This window comes from Mastigoproctus giganteus, chromosome 9 (assembly GCF_048544385.1).
Source record: "Mastigoproctus giganteus isolate SK-2022 chromosome 9, ASM4854438v1, whole genome shotgun sequence".
Classification (NCBI taxonomy): domain Eukaryota; kingdom Metazoa; phylum Arthropoda; class Arachnida; order Uropygi; family Thelyphonidae; genus Mastigoproctus; species Mastigoproctus giganteus.
In genome coordinates this window covers 132,869,486-132,890,007 of record NC_143583.1, presented here as the reverse complement: position 1 = coordinate 132,890,007, position 20,522 = coordinate 132,869,486, and the positions used below count along the sequence as shown (strand labels likewise).

Below are 20,522 nucleotides of genomic sequence, written 5' to 3'. Positions count from 1 at the left end.
GGGAGTATATGTTGAGAGTCTTATCGATCATTCCTTGGCACCGGGTGCCAAGCGATTGTGACTGAGCGATTTCTCTGTGCTTTCACTGTAATTTCTAAAAGGTGAATTATAGTTATCTCTTACGTTTCTCTCCTTAATAAATCCTTTTATTTATCAGCAGCTCTTTTATCAAAAGTACTGGTAGAGAGCAAGGAAGGAAAGTAATCTTCCTTTATTTTTCATATTTTATAGACTAACTCCTACTAATTTGGTCACACCAGGCACTACTCCTGTCCTTGGCGGGGCTTGGCAGAAAAGTTCATCTGCCAAGGGCTAAAAGGAGCCAACATGGAACAAAATATGTTTCCATCTTTAGAGCCGACAAGTTGTCGGCCAGAGGCAGAAAATGAACATGATTCGTCACAACTAAAGAGGTCGAAAACCAATCCCTCGGCGGCAGACTTACCTGCATTCTTAATAATGCACTCACTATCAGAACAGCCTCTCGGTAAGCTATCCCCCTTTCTAATCTAAAAACACCTGGAAAGTTGCAGGGTATCCCAAGATGGTTAAGAGACTGCAATCAGGGGACTTACTTGTTGAAACTCTAAACAGCAGGCATTCTGAAAAACTGCTAAAAATGACAAATTTTGCTGGTATTCCAGTGAAAGTAATTCCACATGCAACCCTAAATACATCAAAGGGTGTAATATCTAGTTGGGACCTGATGAATGCGATGGAGGAAGAAATTAAAGAAGAGCTTCAGGAACAAAATGTAATTGCTGTAAAAAGAATTATGATCAAAAGAGACAATATTCTCTCACCTACCAGAAATATCATTCTCACCTTTAACAGTCCAAACCTACCCTCATCAGTAAAAGCAGGATATCTACTTTGCCACACTCTTCCTTTCATACTCAATCCGTTGAGATGTTATAAATGCCAAAAGTATGGCCACTCTCAAACGACATGCAGAGGGAAACCATGGATCCTCCGATCACATTCAAAGTGATTGTTCACCGAAAGAAATGATCTGTCCCAACTGCAAAGGCAACCATCCTGCCTACTCTAAGACATGCGAGAGATGGAAAATGGGGAAAAAAAATTGTGAAATATAAAGTTGAAAACAAAGTTATTGTCAAGAAGCAAGAAAATTAATTGTACCCACTATACCTAAACCTACCTATGCTAATATTGCAAAAATATATCAAACAATAGCAACTCAAACTGATGTTACGGTTCCATCAAACATATCAATCTCCGACTGGACTCGAGCTGTCCTCTCTCAGCAACATTCCAATCCCCTTAAGCACTCAGACCAAGCAAGTAATATGCCTCTCACAATACCAGCAGAATCTCCACCTCCGCCAGTGATTGCTGCTACTTCAAAAAAGATTATTCAGGACACATCGATGGATGCAGAGTACTCATCCAAACAGGAACATCCGATTCTGGAAATATTTGAGGAAGAGATGGACACCAGTCGCCCTACCTTTCCAAAAAGAGACAAACCGAAGCCTGAATAATCGCTTTGGTTTGTCTGACATTATGGGCAAGTTACTACTATGAATAAGGAATGGGTAAGTGAAAAAATACAGAGAGTACTTATCAATGGGCACTGCTCTTCGTCGACTTCCACAGGGTTCAGTGCTGAACCCTGTGGAATTTACCAGTATTTACCAGTGATATTGATGACAGTGTATCAGGCTTAATGTCTAAGTTTGCAGATGATACAAAGGTCAGCAGAGTGGTTAATGAGTCATCAGGGTGAGCTACTGCAAGAAGATCTAGGAAAATTAGGTCATGGGCTGAGTAATGGCAGTTGAAGTTTAACATTGTCAAATGCAAAGTACTGCATCAGATAGCAGTAACTCCAGAGTAACTTATCAACTGTGTGGTACTACACTCAGAGTAGTGGAGAATGAAAAAGACCTGGGGGTAATTGTGCATCAGACATGAATTCTCTGAGCAATGCAGACATGCTGCCAGGACAGCTCACAAGATTTTGGCAATTGTATAGAAACTTTGCTAGCAGTGATAAGGAGGTGATTATCCTGTTGTATAAGGTCGTGGTTAGGTTGCATCTTGAGTACTGTATACTGGTCTGGAGGCATCATTTTAGGAAGACTGTAGATCTGCTGGAATGGGTGCAGAGAAGAGCAAGCAAACTGGTGAAGGGAACAAAAGGGTGCTCTTACCTAGAAAGGCTTCAGTTCTGCAAATTTAATCTCGAGATGAGGCACCTGCGGAGATCTCTGATTGAGATGTTTAAAGCCTTGAATGGATTGAGTAAGCTGAATGTTGATGGCATTCTTCCACTTGCTGAGACTACACACAAGGGGGCATAAATTCAAGTTGAGGAAAGATGGTTGCAGGATAGATGTGTGGAAGTTTGCCTTCCAGCCAGCAGTTGATTGATTGTTGTACAGTTTTACATCTGTTGTGGAAGTGGACGGTATAGACTTGAGGGTACAGACTGATGAAATGTGGTTTTTTTTTTTTTTTTGTTGATGCTATATAATCTTGTTTTCTTGTATCATTTGCCATTACTACTAATAATACAAAATTAAAATAATTACTTTATGTTCAGATTATTGACTTGGGTTCAACTCATTCATGGTCTTTGAAAAATGTCAGTGGTCTAGATGCCAGCTGTGGTCTGTCAGTTGGTTACCCTGGTTTGTACATTACTTACCGTGTGTGTTTGTTTGATATTGTCTCGTATTTTAATAATATATAATTTGTATTTTCATATTTCACTCTCTGTGTAGGCGTTAATCCACCTGATCTTTGAATTTTCACAAGTTGTCAGTGATGAGTACAACGAACAATTGTGCAGAGAAATAGTGGGCCAGTAAATCAGAATGTCTTGTAATGGGGATTTTAACCTTCCAGATATTGATTGGAACTTGTGGTTGGTCACTTGCATGCTAGCAAGAATTTTGTGGATTTTTTGGAGGATTGTTTTCTACAAAAACATGTTTGAGGGACAACTAGAGGGGGTAATACTCTTGATCTGATTATCAGCAGTGATTATTCATGCATTAAGAATTGCAGAAAAAGGAACCACTGGGTGACAGTGATCACAGTGTACTGATGTGGGATTTACTTAAAAATGTAACTACAATCAAGGGTAAAGGGAAGGGTTTTTGTTTTCGTAATGGTGACTACAGTGGTCTCAGATAGTTTTTAAATTCTATACAGCGGGATCCAACTGATGATGTTAAAAATAGCAAATTCTAAATGGGAAGCCTTCAAGGAATTATCTTGGAAGCTACTAGGCTTTTCATGCCAACTTAGAAATACTGTTGAAGATTTAAACCTAAATGGATGTCAGACGAACTAATGAGACTCATTAATGCAGAGAAGAAAAATGTGTGGGATGCATATAAATTATCAGGTGACACAGAGGCCTATGGCGGATATAAGCTAGTATGTAATCAAGTCACAAAGGCGGTTAGGCGAGTGAAGGCTGATTACGAGAAATCCTTGGCAAAGGATGCAAAGAAAAACAACAAAGACTTCTTTACTTATGTAAACTCTAGAAGGAGGGGGATGAATCAGATTGGTTCTCTTGATGTTCGTCTTTCGACTGTTGATGATCCTACTCAGATAGCTGACAAACTGAATGAGTATTTTGCATCTACATTCATGCATGAGAAATTCTGTAAGAAAGGGGAGGACAGAAGTTTACTAAACTCTAGGAGATAAATGATTTTGTAATAACGGAGAGCAAAGTGGAGGAGAAATTGTTGAAGTTAAACATAAAAAAGGCACCTGGGGCAGATAGAATCTATTCAGTTATATTGAAGGAGGCAGCGAGGAAAGTTAGCCAACCCTTAGCCATAATTATGAGAGCATCCTTAGATTCAAGGGAGGTCCCCATGGACTGGAGATGTGCAAATGTATTCCCAATTCACAAAGGGTGACACAAATAATTATAGACCTGTTAGTTTTACTTCTGTTTTGGGGAAAATAATGGAGTAACTGGTTAAAGAAGCATTGTAGGATCATCTAGACCAGAATTTTTCAAACTGTTTTGACTGTGACCCACTGTAGGAACCGCATTTTGTATTGTGACCCAGTACATGTGTGATAAATTAAAGACACAAACTTTGTGTGAATTATTATGTTCATTTATTCATTATTGACCAATGCTACATATTTGTGATGGATGGTACATATTTAATTGCATATATCCATTTTTGTGAAGAAATATCAATTTATTAACATTAGGAAAAAGTAAAAATTTTAAAAAATTAAAATTTTAACAAGAAATTGTAAAATTAACAAAAATGCGCTGCACAGTAAACAGTATACATTTGAATACAGGTTTTTATTTAATGAGATGGATATGCTTAATTGTTCATAAGTAGTTGATTCCACTTGGGAATACAAGAAGACAATGCTACACGCATATCTGGTGCAGTGTTGAGCCTGTTTCTATCTTTTGTTTTTAATTGAGTTAGTGTTGAAGATCCTGGTTCCCACAAATAAGTTGTCGTGAAAGGTAATGGTATCAAAATAGCTTTTTTTACTTAATAGCGGAAATTCTCCTTTAACCTTAATCCAAAATGATGACAAACTTAATTTCTCAAGATCATTCTTCAGTGTAAATGAACTACTAAGATGCAGCAATTCAATCTCTTCTTCAGGTATCAAGTTCAATTTGATTATTGACTCAGGACTTTCAAAAGTAAATGGATTTTTTATCCAAAGGTTTTTCTTTACTGTTTCACATTTCTCCCCTGGAAAATAATTATTAAAGCTCTGTGATAGAGAAGTGAGATGGTTTTAATCTGCTTAAAATATCTTCATTGACAATGTTCTCCTCAGTGTGTTGTAACAACGTTGGAAACACATAACAGGTAGGTCGATGACTTTGAAGTCTTATCTAGATAGACTTGATGACCAAGTCTATCTAAGTCATTCTGAAGAATCTGTGCTTGGCAGCAAGTATTTATTGGGATTGGGGTCTGTTTGTACATACCAATTACACTTTGCAAAGCAATGAACTAATTAAAATGCTTCCTGTGAAAAAGTGTGTCCTAATTCTCTTCTTGAGTTTAATTTCAGTATCTCAACAGGAAGTATCTAATGCAGAAAATTTTGAGATTGTTCATTTGGATTTTAGCAAAGCATTTGACTCAGTCCTGCATGAAGAGATACTGTATAAGCTGTATTGAACAACCATTAGAAGAAGACCCCCCCCCCAAAAAAAAAAAACATTAGTACTTGGACCACTATTGTTTCTGATTTTCTTAAGAAAATCAGAAACAACAGCAGCATTGTTGAGAACTTTTTTATTTCCCTTTTGTGAACATTTAAATGTTCACAAAAGGGAAATAAAAACGTCAGCTGTGCTGTAATGCAGCAAGCCTTAGTCTTGGCAAATAGCAACCCCAGAATAACTCTTATGCTTGGTCAAGTTGAATTGAAATCAGTAGAACTGGAAAGGGATTTGGGGGTGGTTAAAGTATAGGCAGGCATGAAGTTCTCCACACAGTGTAGACAGTCAGAAGGGAGGGCTCATGATTATGTTTTGTTGATGAAGTATTGAACATTTGCTTGTAGTGATATGGAGATTGTAGTCTCACTGCACAAGGCAGGTACAAGACCACATTTGAAATACTGTGTCCAAGTATGGAGACCATACCTAAAAAAAAAAAAATAAATAAAATAAAAAAATAAAGACTTGAGTTTCTTGAAAGGGTCTGAAGGTGAGTAATGTGCTTGGTGAGATCTGAAAATCTGGATGCCTGCATGTTGTCTACAGAGCTAAATAATTCTAGACCTGGTGCCTATAAATTGAAATTATGGAAGAATTTATTATTTTATATTTTTGGCTAGTGCAGCAAAATCCCAGAACAAAAATGACCCTGTGTGGCCAGCCTTCATTCTCTATAAAATGTTAAAGCCTTATGTAAGGGGGGAGAAGACTTCAATTCACCATTTCGGTAGAGCAGAGAAATGTTGTGTCACACAACACCTAGTTTTTAGATGAAGTTTTTATTCATCATTAGACAGGACTGTGAACAAATAGAATGTATGGTTTGGGCAACAGAACCTCCTCACCAGCTTTTTGAGAAAATTAACCAAGGAGGAAAAGTGACTGTGGATAGCCCCGTCACATCATGGTTTAATTAGACTCTACTTCAGTGAAACTGTTAACTCACAGTGATACCTGCACGTTCTTCTGGAACTTGTTCGTCAAAGTGGAGGACACATTCGGCATCTGAAAAAATGTTTTCCAAGGATTTGAGTTTAAAATTTACATTTGTAGCAATTAGTGCAATAAATGTTGTCCTCTGTGACAATATAATGGTTTTGTTGCCTGCCACTCATTCAGAGAGATGTGAGTTTAATTCCACTATAGACTGCAAGAATTTCTAAAGGCTTCTTCAGTTGGGGTTGTAGTCGCCGATTACAGGTGTTGGTTTTCCCATGAGCCATTCCAGGTTTTGCAGCCTGCACATTGTTCAAATCCAACTGCAAACATGCACTTTTACAGACACAATATGACCTGCATCACTATTGTGCCTAAAACCCTACAACAACGACTTGTTAACTCTGAAGCACACGTTTTTGAGGACTAGCAGAGAAATGCTGTGATGAATTGAAGACTTTGTAGCATTAAGACTGTTTTGGTTTTAATTTGGTTTGATTGTTTTAATTTCTTTCCACTTGGCTGAGAAGGGAGGCATTGAATGAAATGTGTTAATATGGTATGAGGAGATTTATCAAGATAACAAGGGTAGAGGAAAAGTAAAATACAAACAATTATAACCTATTTCATTTCACTTCCTTATAGACCCATTGGGATGTAACAGAGGTGGGAGTATAAATGGACAGAAATTGTGGCTAATATTTCTGGATAGAAATCTAAAGTCTCAACTGCCACTTGAACAAGAAGCAAGTTCCTATTCTTAGTCTTTTCAGAATAGCTTGGATTTATCGTTACCTTACCTTGAACAGCCTTGGCACTTTTTTTTTGGAAACCATGGTTTAGATAAGGATGGCTGTTTACAATGGAATTAAGGATTTCATCCCTACAGGAATAATTTCAGTTGCACAGTCTGAGCATATATTAAAATCTGGAGATTTAAAACCAAGTATGACCAAGGAAAAGTAGAACAGAAGCCTTGCAAAAATCATCCTGTCCCATTCCATTCTATCCCAGATATGAAGTTTTCTGAACAGTGTAAACAGGCATCTACGAAAGCCCATTGTGTCCTATCGATGATTTTTTGAATGCTATCCTGTAGAGATAGGGATCTACAAGACAATTGTAAGACTGCATTTGGAATACTGTGTTCAAGTATGGAGACCTCATCTGAAAAAAAAACCAAGCTTCTTGTAAGAGCCCAAAGATGGGCAACATGAATTGTGAGATCAGCAGAAGGATGACCGTATTAGGAAAGACTCTGATTATGTCTTGATTATGACTCAGAGTTTGGTAACCAGACCTCAGAGGTGACCTGACTGAGGTTTATAAGACTCTGAGAGGAATTAGTAAAATGAATGAGGGGAGAATTCTCACTGTTCTAAAAAATTTCAGAACTAGGGGGTCACAAATTCAAATTACAGGAGTTGAGGTTTAGATTAGATTGTAGGAAGTTTTCTTTTAGCCAGCGAGGAGTCATTGATTGCCGGAATAAGTTGTTGAGGCTGACAGGTTAAATAAATTCAAAGATCAGCTGGATACTTACCTGTGTGAGGAGGGAAGCATAAAATTTGTGTTTTTTTTTTGCCAGTGCAGCAAAAGCCTGTGGCTTCCTTGCACTATATGGTCCATACTATTACTATTCCACATTGTTGTAATGCAAATGATATGAGGCTAAGAATAACAGTGGCACAGAGACTCCGTTGGAGAAGAAACATTCACCAGGTTGTGAACTGTATGTGTTTAAGTGCTATTGGAAAGGAGGAGATCAAGAATTAGGTGAGTAATGAGGATTGTTTGTATTTTAGTGAGTAATATGGTCATTAGTTATAGCATTTGTTTCATCTGGGTCCATACAACAACAGATAGTTTGGTTAAAGCCATCTATTGTGTAAAATTACTAAGGAAAGTTACTTCACTGTTTTGGGAATTGGACTGGAAAAAAACTGTAATATAACCAAATAGAGTTTCAAAGAAAAAAGGTAAATGCCTGAGTGTTTTGTCAAGTTGGGAGACCAATAAAAGGCAATAAATGAATTGGACAGAATGGGGTAAAGTGATTTCTGGTCAAAGGATAGTGGGGGGGGGGAAGAGAAAATTTCAGATTAGGAATCCTCCTTCAATGACTACACTAGCCATTCCAATTTTTACTTCTGGTAATATATCAACTGTTTGCAGTCAATTTTTGTACATAGTTTTCAAAAATAGTTCTTAAAATAGTTCTTATCTTTGATTGAGGGAAATTGACGTGACACTGATTGTTGTATTATATATAAATAATAATGTTTGCATTTGCTCATAGGTGTTAGTAATGTTGAGGTGGATTAACATGTTCATTCGTGTCTGTCTACCTCTCTCTCTCTTTCTAGGATGGAAAGAGTTTTAGTGAGAGTGTATACAGTTTACCTTTGTATCTATTGCACATTGTTTGTTTCTTCTTTATTTTCCTTAACATAGTATTGTCAAAATGCTTAAGCAGAAGCAAAGGAAGTGTCTGTATCTTCCTGACAATTTCTGGTATATGTGTGTGTGCGGACAGTTTACAGCAAAAACTTAGAGGAAGAAAATCTGCAGTATTGCATATTTTTTGTACTTAAGTTTCAAGATTGGTGATCAGGACAGAACTTAGGCTCCATGTATGTGCTGTATTACCTGCACCACAAACCTGGGGATGTGGCTAACTGGGAAAATTAAAAATATGCCTTTTGCTGTTTCCTGTGGTATGGCAATGACTGCAAAACCACATTTATAATTGATATTTTTGCATGATAAAAATATGAGGCATGTCCAGAAAAAGTAAGCATAGCACTGAATATCCTAACATACACTGTGCTGCCACTTTATTAGGTACACCCCTGCTGTGCACACAAATGGTTTGTCCCACAACGTTGCAAGTCACATGACCACAGTTGTGGATATAATTGCAGCAGAACAACCTTTCTAGTATCAGTTAAGCATACAAACCATAACAAGAATGGGGAAAGGAGTGATCTAATGGACTTCGAACGTGGCATGGTAGTAGGTGCAAGACGTGCTGGACAAAGCATCTCTGGAACGGGAGTTCTCCTGAAATTTTCCTGCACCACAGTTTCAATGGTATATAGAGAATGGTGCAGCAAACAGAAAACATCCTCTCAATGGCACGCCTCTGGAAGAAAATTGCTTGTTCATGAGAGAGGTCAGAGGAGGATGGCTAGAATTGTGCAAGCAAACAGACAGGCCACAATGTAGCACATCACGTCAGAATACAATCTTGGTGCCCAGAACAAAATATCGCAATGGACCACTAGTCGCACTTTGTCGCGAATGGGCTACAACAGCCGATGGCCACATCAGCTGTTGTAGCTCATGTTGTAGCCTATCAGTGAAGAACAAGAGAGCACGCCTCCTGTGGGTGCAGCAACACCAACACTGGACTATCGAGGATTGGAAAACAGTTGCTTGGTCTGGCGAGTCGAAGTTCATGGTGCATCATGTTGATGGAAGGCTCAGAATTTGGCGAAAACAACATGAATCTATGGACCCATCATGTCTGACGACTACTGTGCAAGGCGGTGGGGAGTGTTTTCTTGGCACATGTTGGGTCCATTGATACCCATAGATTCACGTCTGAATGCCACATCGTACCTAAAAATCGTTGCTGACCAAGTGCATCTGTTCATGTTGACAGTTTATCCTCAGTCAGATGGTTACTTCTAATAATTAAGCAAAATGAGTTGGATGACTTACAGTATAGCAAGGATTCGTGTTGCAGACTTTGTGTTGAACTGTCTACTTCAACAGATTTGGACTACCAACCAGAAAAATAAAATGTACAGTACTTAATTAAGCAAAAAAAAGTTGAATGACATAGTTTGCGATTTAAACATATCTAAAAAGCAAGCAGAACTGAACTTAGTTTTAAGTTACAACAATGGAAGTTATTTGAAGCAGAAACTAAAATTACAGCATATCAGAAACATTTCAAACTGTTTTCAAAATATTTTGTTATGGAAGGCAGTGTGTTTCTAAAGCAATTAGTGGTCTTCTGAACAAATTAGGCATTGAACACAACTAATGAATGGCATATATTTATTGACGCCTCAAAATTAAGTTTTAAAGCAGTTTTGCTGCCCAATGGAAATACATTCCCATCAGTTCCTCTACTTCATGCTGTTGGCTTGAAAAAAAAAAAAATATATATATATGAAAAGAAAGTATGTCCAAGATCTTGAATGCAGTAAAGTACCATGATTTTGGTTGAAATGTCTGTGATGATCTTCAGTTAATGATTGGATTTCTCACTGGTCTAGAACTGTAGTGCCTCCGTAGCCAGGTGGGCCGGAGCAGCAGTGTGTAGCACACGCTTCTTGATTAGACCGGGGTTCGAGCCCGTGACCACCAAACACGGTGGATGCGGAAAGGTCAGGGAATGACCACCGCATATCCCCGGAGCAATATGGCCTTAGTTGCTAATGCTCCTAAAAAAAAAAAAAAAAAAAAAAACAATCTAGAACTGTTGTTTTTTATGTTTGTGAGACAATCGTGTGCAACAGAAAAAGGTTATATCGTGCAGTATTGAGAAAAAAGGAAGTTTTACTTAAGAAGTCATATAAAATATTTTTCGCTAGTTGAAACAAAATAGGTTCTTCTTCTATCTTTCTGTATAAAGCTTGGATCAATAAATAATTTTGTTAAGCCTTTGAATAAAGAAGGAAGTGGATTCTGCTACCTAAGGGAAGTGTTTCTCAATTTAACAGATGCAAAATTTAAAGAAGGCATTTTCATTGGGTCTCAAATAAAGATACTCTTCAAAGATGATAGATTTGTTACAGGATAATGAAATAACAGTTTGGCAGTTATTTAAAGTACAGCAATACCTCACATAGCACTGATAATTGGTACCGAAACTATTCCGTGTTATGTGAAACCATGCTGATTGAGGTATAATTATAATGGGTTTTAATTGAATGCGTACCAGAGAAACAGTCTATAAACAAATAATAAATCTATAAACAATTTGCACTTGATAGCCAATTAAAAAGGTTTGAAATTAAAAAAAAAAAAAATTGCAAAAATTTTATTAATGAAAGGTAACATCATGAGAGAGGAGAAAAAAAGCTTGTTTATTTAGGTATTTCAATAGTGAAGTCTGGTGAAGCCATCTCTTTTTCTCTGTGTACAAGTCTTTGTGGCATCGAATCCCATCTGGTAAAATTTGCCGTATCTTGATGCTACGTTCAACATTCAGATCTCCATTCGTAATCGCTTCGCAGGCCATGTAAACCTCCCAAAAAATTTTCTCGTTCTTCTGTTGAAAATTGTTTTGGTAGCACTTCAGTGTTATCCACTTCAGAATTGTTTTCCTCTTCTTCATATGCAGTTTGCTTGTCAATTTCAAGGACAGTTGCACCATCTAAGTCATTTGCATGTGAGTCAGTGAAGTCACGTACATTGGCAGTGTCCAAAGTTTCGAATCCCAAGTCTTTTCCGACCTTCACAATGTCTTTGCGGCAATTATCTGAACTTGCGATTCAAAACCAGTGAAATCATTTACCAAATAGAGCAAAACATGCTGCCAAACAGAACGGATGTTGTTGGCAGTGATTTCTACCCAAGATGCAGATATATTTTTGACTGTATTTAAAAGGATAAAAAATAAATTTTGAAATGAAAAGTTTGAAAAACTATCATGTCGTCTCGTCAGGATGGAATTAAGAATACTGAACACTGTTGCACGTTGAAGCTGACTGCCTAAAGGAAGCTATTGTCACATGTGCATGGTAGTTGCCACTGCAGCATATATATATGTACATATTTCTCCCTATGACAATACAGTTGCCACTGCAGCATATATCTACAGTACCTAGGCAGGTTTAGTCAGGTTTTCACCTGTAACTTCTTATAGGAGTGGCCTTGATATGGGAAAAGCATACCAAAGGAATCTCGTGAGGTACAGAAATGATGAAGGAAACAAAATGGTACAGAGGGACTTTATTCAAAAGTGGCAACATAGCACTGGCTGCCATGATACAGATGCATCACTGCCAAAGATGGAACAAAGGGAAGAGGTGGTCCTCAGTATGGCCACTTCTAATGTCAATGCAGGCTTTGCACCACCTGTCCATACTTAGAACAGTGTGGTTGATAAGTTCTTGCAGTAACATTGTCCATTCCTCTGTCAGCTCCATCTTCAGCTGGTGAACATTTTCTGGTGGGTGTGGACGTGCTGCTAGGCATCTCCCTAGAGCGTCCCATATGTGTTCAATGGGATTTAGATCAGTGGAACGGGCAGGCCAATCCATATGAACAATGTCCTCACTTTCCAAAAGCATATCAACAGCTGCAGTGCGATGGGGTGTGGCATTATCATCCATAAACACGAACTCGGGGCCAATGTCACCTCAGAACAGCCGCACGTGGGGAAGGATTACCTCAATACAGTAGCGTGCACTGGTTACAGTTCCCAGATGAGAACACCTCGACTGCCATATCGATCCCTTTCAGTGATGTTAGCGGGGTGATACCTTGTGCCAACCTCTCACCAGATTAGCTGACGTCCAGAATCGCTGCTAAGACTGAATATACTCTCATCAGTAAAGAGTACCTTAAGTAAAGATTTTGTGGTTGTAATCTTTAGAAATTGTGTTGGTCCTTAAGTTTTGCACACCAGTGTATGTATAGTACCTGTCTAGGCTATTGAATGAGTTTTATATACAGTAAATCTTCGACTTAAACTTAATTGAAAACCGTGTTATAGTGAAACCCGTGCTGTTTGAAGCCATGCTAAGTGAGGTATTGCTGTAGTTATGTATGATTTCTTGGTAGAAGAAAAGATCATAATTATGAATCTCTGGTGTCAACTCTGCTGCAGTGTTATAAAGTATTGGCTGCCAAATGCCTTTGAAAATTCATTTTCCTTATTCCCATCTCAGTTTTTCCTCAAAATTTGGGAGATATGATGAGCAAGGGTGATGGATATGTCCTCATGAGCACTTTCATCAGAACATATCCACAATCAATGAGTGGTACCTAGGTTGCTGGGATACTGTGATGAGATATTGTTGCTGTTTTCTTAAGAGAGAAAGCAAAATGAATTATAACAAAAACTCTGAGTGGAAAAGATTTCTAAGGAAACAGAATGTGTGTAGTATATTTTGTTTGATTAAACTTTTTTTAAATGAATAAGACTCATTTTTAAGATATCCTATATATTTTTATGATATTTAAAATTGGTTGTTCATTAAGTTACTAAAATTTCAGTATATCTTTCAGTGGAGATGTGATAGACATAATTTTAGTATTTTTGGAATCAGCAGATCAATTTCCAATTTCCTTTAGAATCTGCAACATGTACAAATTTTTTTTTTTTTTTTTTTTTTTTTTCTTGTGGTTGATGTAAACAGACAGACTTGTACCACTTTTAAAGGGAAGGATTCATACAGTGAATAATTAGAACACATGAAATGAGTGGTAGGTTGGGGCAACCTGTAATTGAAATTCATTCAGAAAAAGTACAGGTGGGCTTAGTATGTGGGATTTGATATCATTGAAACTAGAACAGAAACCATGTGTATTCGTAAAATGACCCAGTAAGGTTTTTGCTGGTATTGTTCTCTTCAGAGATAAATTTGTGCCATCTGTTTTACTATGATGATGTATTGATGTGAATGAGGGAATGCTAGATGGGGCACATTACATGAAGTGATGACATTTATCATTTTTTGGAGCTGTTCATTCTTTTACTTTTGTTGGTAGTGTGAATAGGCTAAATGTAGTGCATTATTATGGAAGAATTTTAATGCAAATTTAATGTACAATTAGGGAATAGCCACATTTCGGGCTTAGGAATTAATAAACTAATTTGACTTAGGAGTTAATAAACTGTGCTGCTCAATGAATTGAGCAGCACAGTTTATTAATCCCTAAGTCAAATATTGCGAAGGCATTGCTCCAAGGGAAAAAAGTGTGTTCCATTATCTGCAAGAATAAAAAACAACAAACAGTTCGCAGACAGGAGAGATAGACGTGAGACAAGAAAATGGCCTGAAATTGAAGAGGCCAAACTGTCAGATCTCATAATTTTAGCCCATTTTGGGGACTCATTGGTAAGTAAGCATTGTAAAGACCTGAACAACCAAGTATATGGATGGATATATCCGCAATATCTGAGAGTGTACAATAGCTAAAAAATTTGAAGTATGTATAAGAGTAGCCTCATGCTACAAAAGCTATAGAATATTATGCAAGGATAGTCGCAAAGCTTCATTCTGTGGCACCTCTGTAGCCAGGTGGGAAGGAGAAACAGTGCGTAGCACACGCTTCTTGATTAGACCGGGGTTCGAGCCCATCAACACCAAATAAGGAGGATGCAGAAAGGTCAGGGAATGACCACCGCATATTCCCGGAGCAATATCGTCTTAGTTGCTCCTAAAAACCAAACAACAAACGAACAACAAGCTTCATTCTGTACATAGTAGTGAGAACTAGGTTTGCTACCTAATGCCATCAAGACAGACTTCTTGACATTAAGACTCATATAATGAGAACAGTTTTCTGTGTTAAGAGAGGCTGCTGAATTTTGATAAAACATTATAGAGGATTGATAAAAATATGAAAATAACAGCTTGTGTTACAGTTCATTTCTTCCTACCTCCTGAGATTAAACTAAAATCTAAAAATATTCAAAGACTTCTAGGTTACATGATAGCTACAGTCCTGCTAACAAAGAACAATAAAAACCAAATAAATGATCTTTCAGGATTGTTTCACTTTATATTGTTGTTTGTCACGAGCAGCATAGCTTTCATGGAACTTTTAAGTCTGAAAGTTTTTAAATTTCATTTCATCTCAGAAGGCACAGAGATGTGATGTGCTAAAATTTACACATACATTTTGGTATTGTTATTAATTATTTTAAAGTTTATATGAAAAGGATATAGCTTCTTATTGCAGTGAATTGTCCTTAATTCATTAAATATCTATATTTAGTTGAATATCTTTAAAATTTATATCTAAAGGTGGGGCAGACCTCTGTTCCGTGAAGCATCCTTAGTATAAGCAGGCCCAGCACTAAGGGTATGCAAATGAGGTACTTGCCACAGGCAGTGGCTAAAATAGGTGCTGCTAGATGAGCTACTGCATATATGTGCATGTTAAGATACGATATGAATTAGGCACCTTTACAAGGTTTTGCCTCAGGTGCCACGAACGCTAGCACCAGCCCTGAGTATAAGTTTAATACTATACTCAAAGCACTTTCAAAAATTATATTACTAGTAAGTCAACAGGGTCTTGAAGCAAAATGGATGCCACTCCTAGCAATTTTTACAAGATAGAACAAAAGGTACCACAACACTAAATATAGTACTTGACGGAGAGCTACATGGAAATGAAAGAATATAATAAATCACAGTATCTGTCATTTCTGCCCTATCACTTTTTTCACATAAGGTATTACATTTCTTGCTTTCTTCCCTAGTTTTTAAAATTCCTAAATTCTCTGGTTGGGGGCTCTCATGTCTTGGTTAACCTTATCACTGTATAATATTAATTTTATCAGCATGTAATATTAGCTTTATACTGCTGTTAAATTAGTTGCTACATCAGACAGAATGGTGCATTTCTTTCAAAACATTCAGTATTATTATGCTGCTTTTGTATGATAGAATGTCCTTCAACTACTGTATTACAAAGTTTTCATTTTTACAAAATTTAAAATTCCATGAAGAAACTCATTCCATCGAGGGAATGAGTTTCTTTAAAGTCCACACACGTTCAATGAACTCACTCCTCTAAGGGTTAATATGCTTCCATTTTTTTTTTTTTTTTTTCACTTTGAAGTGCATTCATTTTATTATAAAAAAAATAGATAGTTGTTATTTGGATAAATTAAATAAAATTTACAAAATAAGGAAAACACATTTTCCTTTTTGCAATTTATGGAAAATTCTTGTGTGATACAAAATGAGATTACATCTTAGGTACATTCAATTATCATATAAAGGACTTAGAGGGTTAAAAACTCCTGTACTATATATACTTATGGATATTTACCAAAACAAGTCTATCACTTTGAAATAAGTCACCATTTAGCATAATGACAGCAACCAGTGAGTGAGTGAATCACTGATTTGAGTTATCGAATATCCAAGCGATTTATTACCCAATCTGCCTGGGGGAAATGGCAAGTACAGTAATTTGTGGACTGTCCTTATTAGAACCTTGTACTCAAATCATGCATACTGCTATGGAATCCAGTTTAGTATTTTCAAGGGAAGATCTAGCCTTGATTGTTGTGTGTGTGTGGGGGGGGGGGGGGAGTATGGGAAAATAAAGCATTTGAAAATATTTTTAATAATATTGCAGTTGATTAATTGTTATTGTAATATTATTGTAAATTTAGTTGAATGGGAACAGTGCATAATTTTCTATTATCTTTCCCCACCACACACACACACTTCACAGATGAGTCCTTAAGTATTCCGTGTATTGAAACCATGTTTTATTTTAATATGTATCAAGAAACATAATTACTTTGTTGGCTCATGAATTTGACTGCACATAGCTTTTTTTAAATTTTATTTGATTATAATGGTTTATTTTTAGTATTCCCATAGTACAGGAAAAATCTGTTTTTTATTTTATTTCTTCATGTACTGTAATTAATGCGTGGAGAAATTAAAAAAATTAATAAAACTACCCATTAAATTATGAAGATATTATAAATATATCACAATACATGGATGATAAATACACTACAATTAGAGACTAAAAAACACAAACAAAAAAAAAGTACTGTAATTTTTTAAATTTGTTTTTTTAATATTTGAATTAAGAACAGTGGCACATTTATGCATAATTATATGCTAGTCGTGAATTACTCATTGCCTAGACTACCAGTTGCAGTCAGATCACTTGCATTGTCATCTGACTAATGCCAGATTTAGGTAGTCTGGGGGGTGGGGGCTCCTGGTGGCAAAAAATTAAGATTGTAGGCCCTTGGACATTATTGTTCCTGCAAATCTGTGTCTCTTGAAGTAAATGCACTACTGAGCCTTGCTGCTGGTATTCCCACAAGGCCATTAGGTGGCTATGACTGTGCTTAATGGTGCATCAGTCATTCAACTAGTTGACTTGAGTCGCTAGCTTGTTAGCCATTACTAAGGGATAGCCACGTTGTGGGATTTGTATATCGGTACTTAAGGAGAAATGGATGCACAAGAGTAGTAGGTTAATATTTTGACATGAAATTTGTTACAGATATCCATTTTTGCTGATATTTTTTTCATTTAAAATTTTAAGACTTTGCACTTGAAAATGAATTAAAATACAGAATGGAGTGCAAGTAAGTATAAATTAAGTGTTAATCCCATTATTAAAATATTTTTGTTTCAGTGAACTCTGAAAAAAAATTAGGTCATTCTTTGTCCCCTCTCTTTTCCCTATTCCTTATTTATTATTCATTTAGTCTTTGCTATTTGAATGGTTTCCAATAAAGATAACCTTTGCAAATGGCAAGGATTTTCTGTTTAGTCACCTTGTTTACTTTATATTAGAACCAAAATTTGTATTTTTCGTGTAATTACTGGTCTTCCATAAATTTTTAATAACTTGATATTCATTGAATTTAGATAAAGCTTTTCTCATTTATTGAGTTTGAGATAGTGATATTGATAATTAAATAGGTTGTAAGATTTTTTATAATATTTTAAATAAAAACTTTTACTTTATTTGTGTAATTTCAGATCAACGGCAGAAAAGCAAAGAAAGAAGCAGTGGTTGTTGTAGTTCCACTTGCTCAATATTATAGACTTGTAGCTCCCGTTGGTTCTATACCAGCAGTTTAAGATCTTCATTCCTTACATCCCAGGGACAAGCCAACATCTAGCACATCCTGAGTTTTTAGTATCTAAATGAATTTACTTTCTCACCTCAGGATAGTTGCTCCAGTACCAAGTCATTAGGGAGGCCACTGATGTTTAAGAGAAAGTAACTAGTCTGTTTATGTTGGTTATGTTACTGCCGAAAGACAGTTGTAAACATGTCTGTCAAAAGTGCCCATGTAATGTTCTCTGTCATCTTCAGTTGGTGAAGATTTCCAGGTGAAGTCCTAAGCAGTGGCATGAGGAATTGTAGAAGTCCCTCCATTGTCGCATATGTTAAATTTTTCAAGATTAAATTTGTCACTAGAATAGCACAAAAGCAAACAACTCTCTTGTCCACGAGTGATACTTATGGTTGGATGCCAACTTGTTTGCCACAATGTACAAATTGTTTCTATTCTACAGACCTGATGGAGTTCACTCGTTCCTAGTGGGCACTTTGTAACTACTAGTGGTGGTCTCTGTATACCGCTTAGGCAGAACATTCCAGAGTGTTATGTGATATAAGGTTGTGACAATATGGTTTGATTACTTGTTCCTTAGGGACGCAATAGATTCTTGTTTGCGATATGGTTGAAATTACAAATTGGTTGAATGGTGTCTGAGGTAGAATGTGTGTACATGTGAACTGGAGAGGGAGGGGGGATGGAAGAGAGAGGAAGTAAAAATTTTGTGTTATCAGTGGCACTGACTGATTGCACCTTGAAGATCTGTAGTTTATATTAGCTGTTAAACAATGTATATAAATATACTTAAATTACATGCAAGGGTGTTGCTTTCTTCACCCTGTTCCATCCCACCCTTAAAAATCTTTTAATAAGTAGTTGAAAAGAAAGGGAATCAAATGTACTGAGTATGTACACAAATTTCTGTTCCCTTTATTTTGTCCATCCCCCACCCTCTCTCTCTCTCCTCTCTCTCACACACACACACACATACATACACACATACATACACCCTTCTACAGATTTATGAAACTTAAAAAATGGACTAAATGATTTTAAGCTTTGGAGCATACTTCTTTTTGTCCCATATACAGATTTATTAGGAAATTTTAGCTTATTCAGATAATGTAACATTTAGAGCAGCTGAAAGTCAAAAGTAAAACTTGTTGCAAGATTTTATCTAAGTGAATGAAATTAGTTTTGCTGTAAATTATTGTATATTTGATGAGTACAGAAATATCAATTGTGTAGTGCACATCTATGAATGATTTTTTATATATTTTCCCCATCCCGCTTTTTTTTTTTTTAACCTTCTTGTGGTAACCACCTGTAATCACTAACAACAGTCCAGGTGGTAGTGTATATTGAAGCTGTGTTGTTGGACCATGGATTGTCAGTTGTATTATAATACCTGTGTAATCAGAACTAGCTTACATAGCAACAGTTGTTCCAAGATCTATGTTGAAAGCTTTATTTTATGAGAATTGTTTATATAAAAAAAGTGGAAAGTTCTGTAGAGGAGCATTTTCCTTTTGTGTCCAAATGCTGCCCTTACTGGAAAATGCTATCTCTACGTGGCTTCTTTCCTCCGGTGTCTATAGTGACGTCTTGCTCTGTGTGCAATGAACTTTTAATTCTACTGAGACATTTAGGTTTTATGTTCTATCCCTGTACATATGTTGTTATTCCATACAGATAATAAAGTCACTTAAACAATCTAGTGCCTTTTGGTTTCTATTTCTGCAATAATAGAAATGTATTATGTATTAATATTTGCAAATATTTATGGTTTTCTCATAAAATTTACAGAAAATCTTTGTCTTTTACAATTCAGTGGAAACTACCTTTTTTACTGCAGATTTCAGTTTGTTTGTGATGTATTTTAAATGCAAACCTGATTGCTAAAGTCATGGTCAATATATTTTTATGCTCTGCTCAGGCTTTTCATCTTTTGTATGCAGAGTAATATGCCAGCATTACTTTCTTTTTTTGCATTTCTCGATAGTGATGTTATGGTTACTTTTGCATTACTCTTAAATATACACAACAGCATTGGATGATGAAGGTAACAAACATCATTTTGGAAAACTCTGAGACATATACAAGGTGCCAGCCAAAAGTTATGAGAATGGCCACATAACTTCTACTGATAATAGTATGAATTTTTCCAACTAGATTGTTGTAAGCCATTCTGTTTATAAAGATGTATGTAATGTACTCTGTTTTTTTGATATTAATGATCGTAATTCAAAATAACAATTTTTCCGCCATTTTTTTCTTACCAGCTTTTAACACAGCTTCTGAAATATGTTGTTATTGTAGTAGGGTTTTAGGAGCATCAGTGACTAAGGTCATATTGATCTGTGTGTACTGTCTGTAAATTGCATATGTTCTGATGTTGATTTTCTGTTTGCTGGATGAAAAACCCAAGTTTCTGGAGGGGGAAACATGCTACCTGAGACCGACTAACTCAGCCACGTGAAAAAGGCCCATAAAATACCTCATGTCATCTACGGGACTCAAACTCAGGTCTTTTCCACCCGGTGTGGGGTGGATGGCAATTCTGCCAAC

General features: G+C 36.5%; 1 protein-coding gene across 1 annotated transcript in view; it reads left to right on the top strand.

Moving 5' to 3' along the window:
* LOC150080746 (ubiquitin-like protein 3) overlaps positions 1 to 19,667 on the top strand; it is a 75,724-nt gene extending 56,057 nt beyond the window's left edge. The window contains exon 5 of the mRNA XM_090382102.1: positions 17,869 to 19,667. Coding sequence (XP_090238228.1) covers positions 17,869 to 17,933 — 65 coding nt within the window. The 3' untranslated portion in view covers positions 17,934 to 19,667. The remainder of the gene's footprint in view (positions 1 to 17,868) is intronic.
* Positions 19,668 to 20,522: the final 855 nt, after the last annotated feature.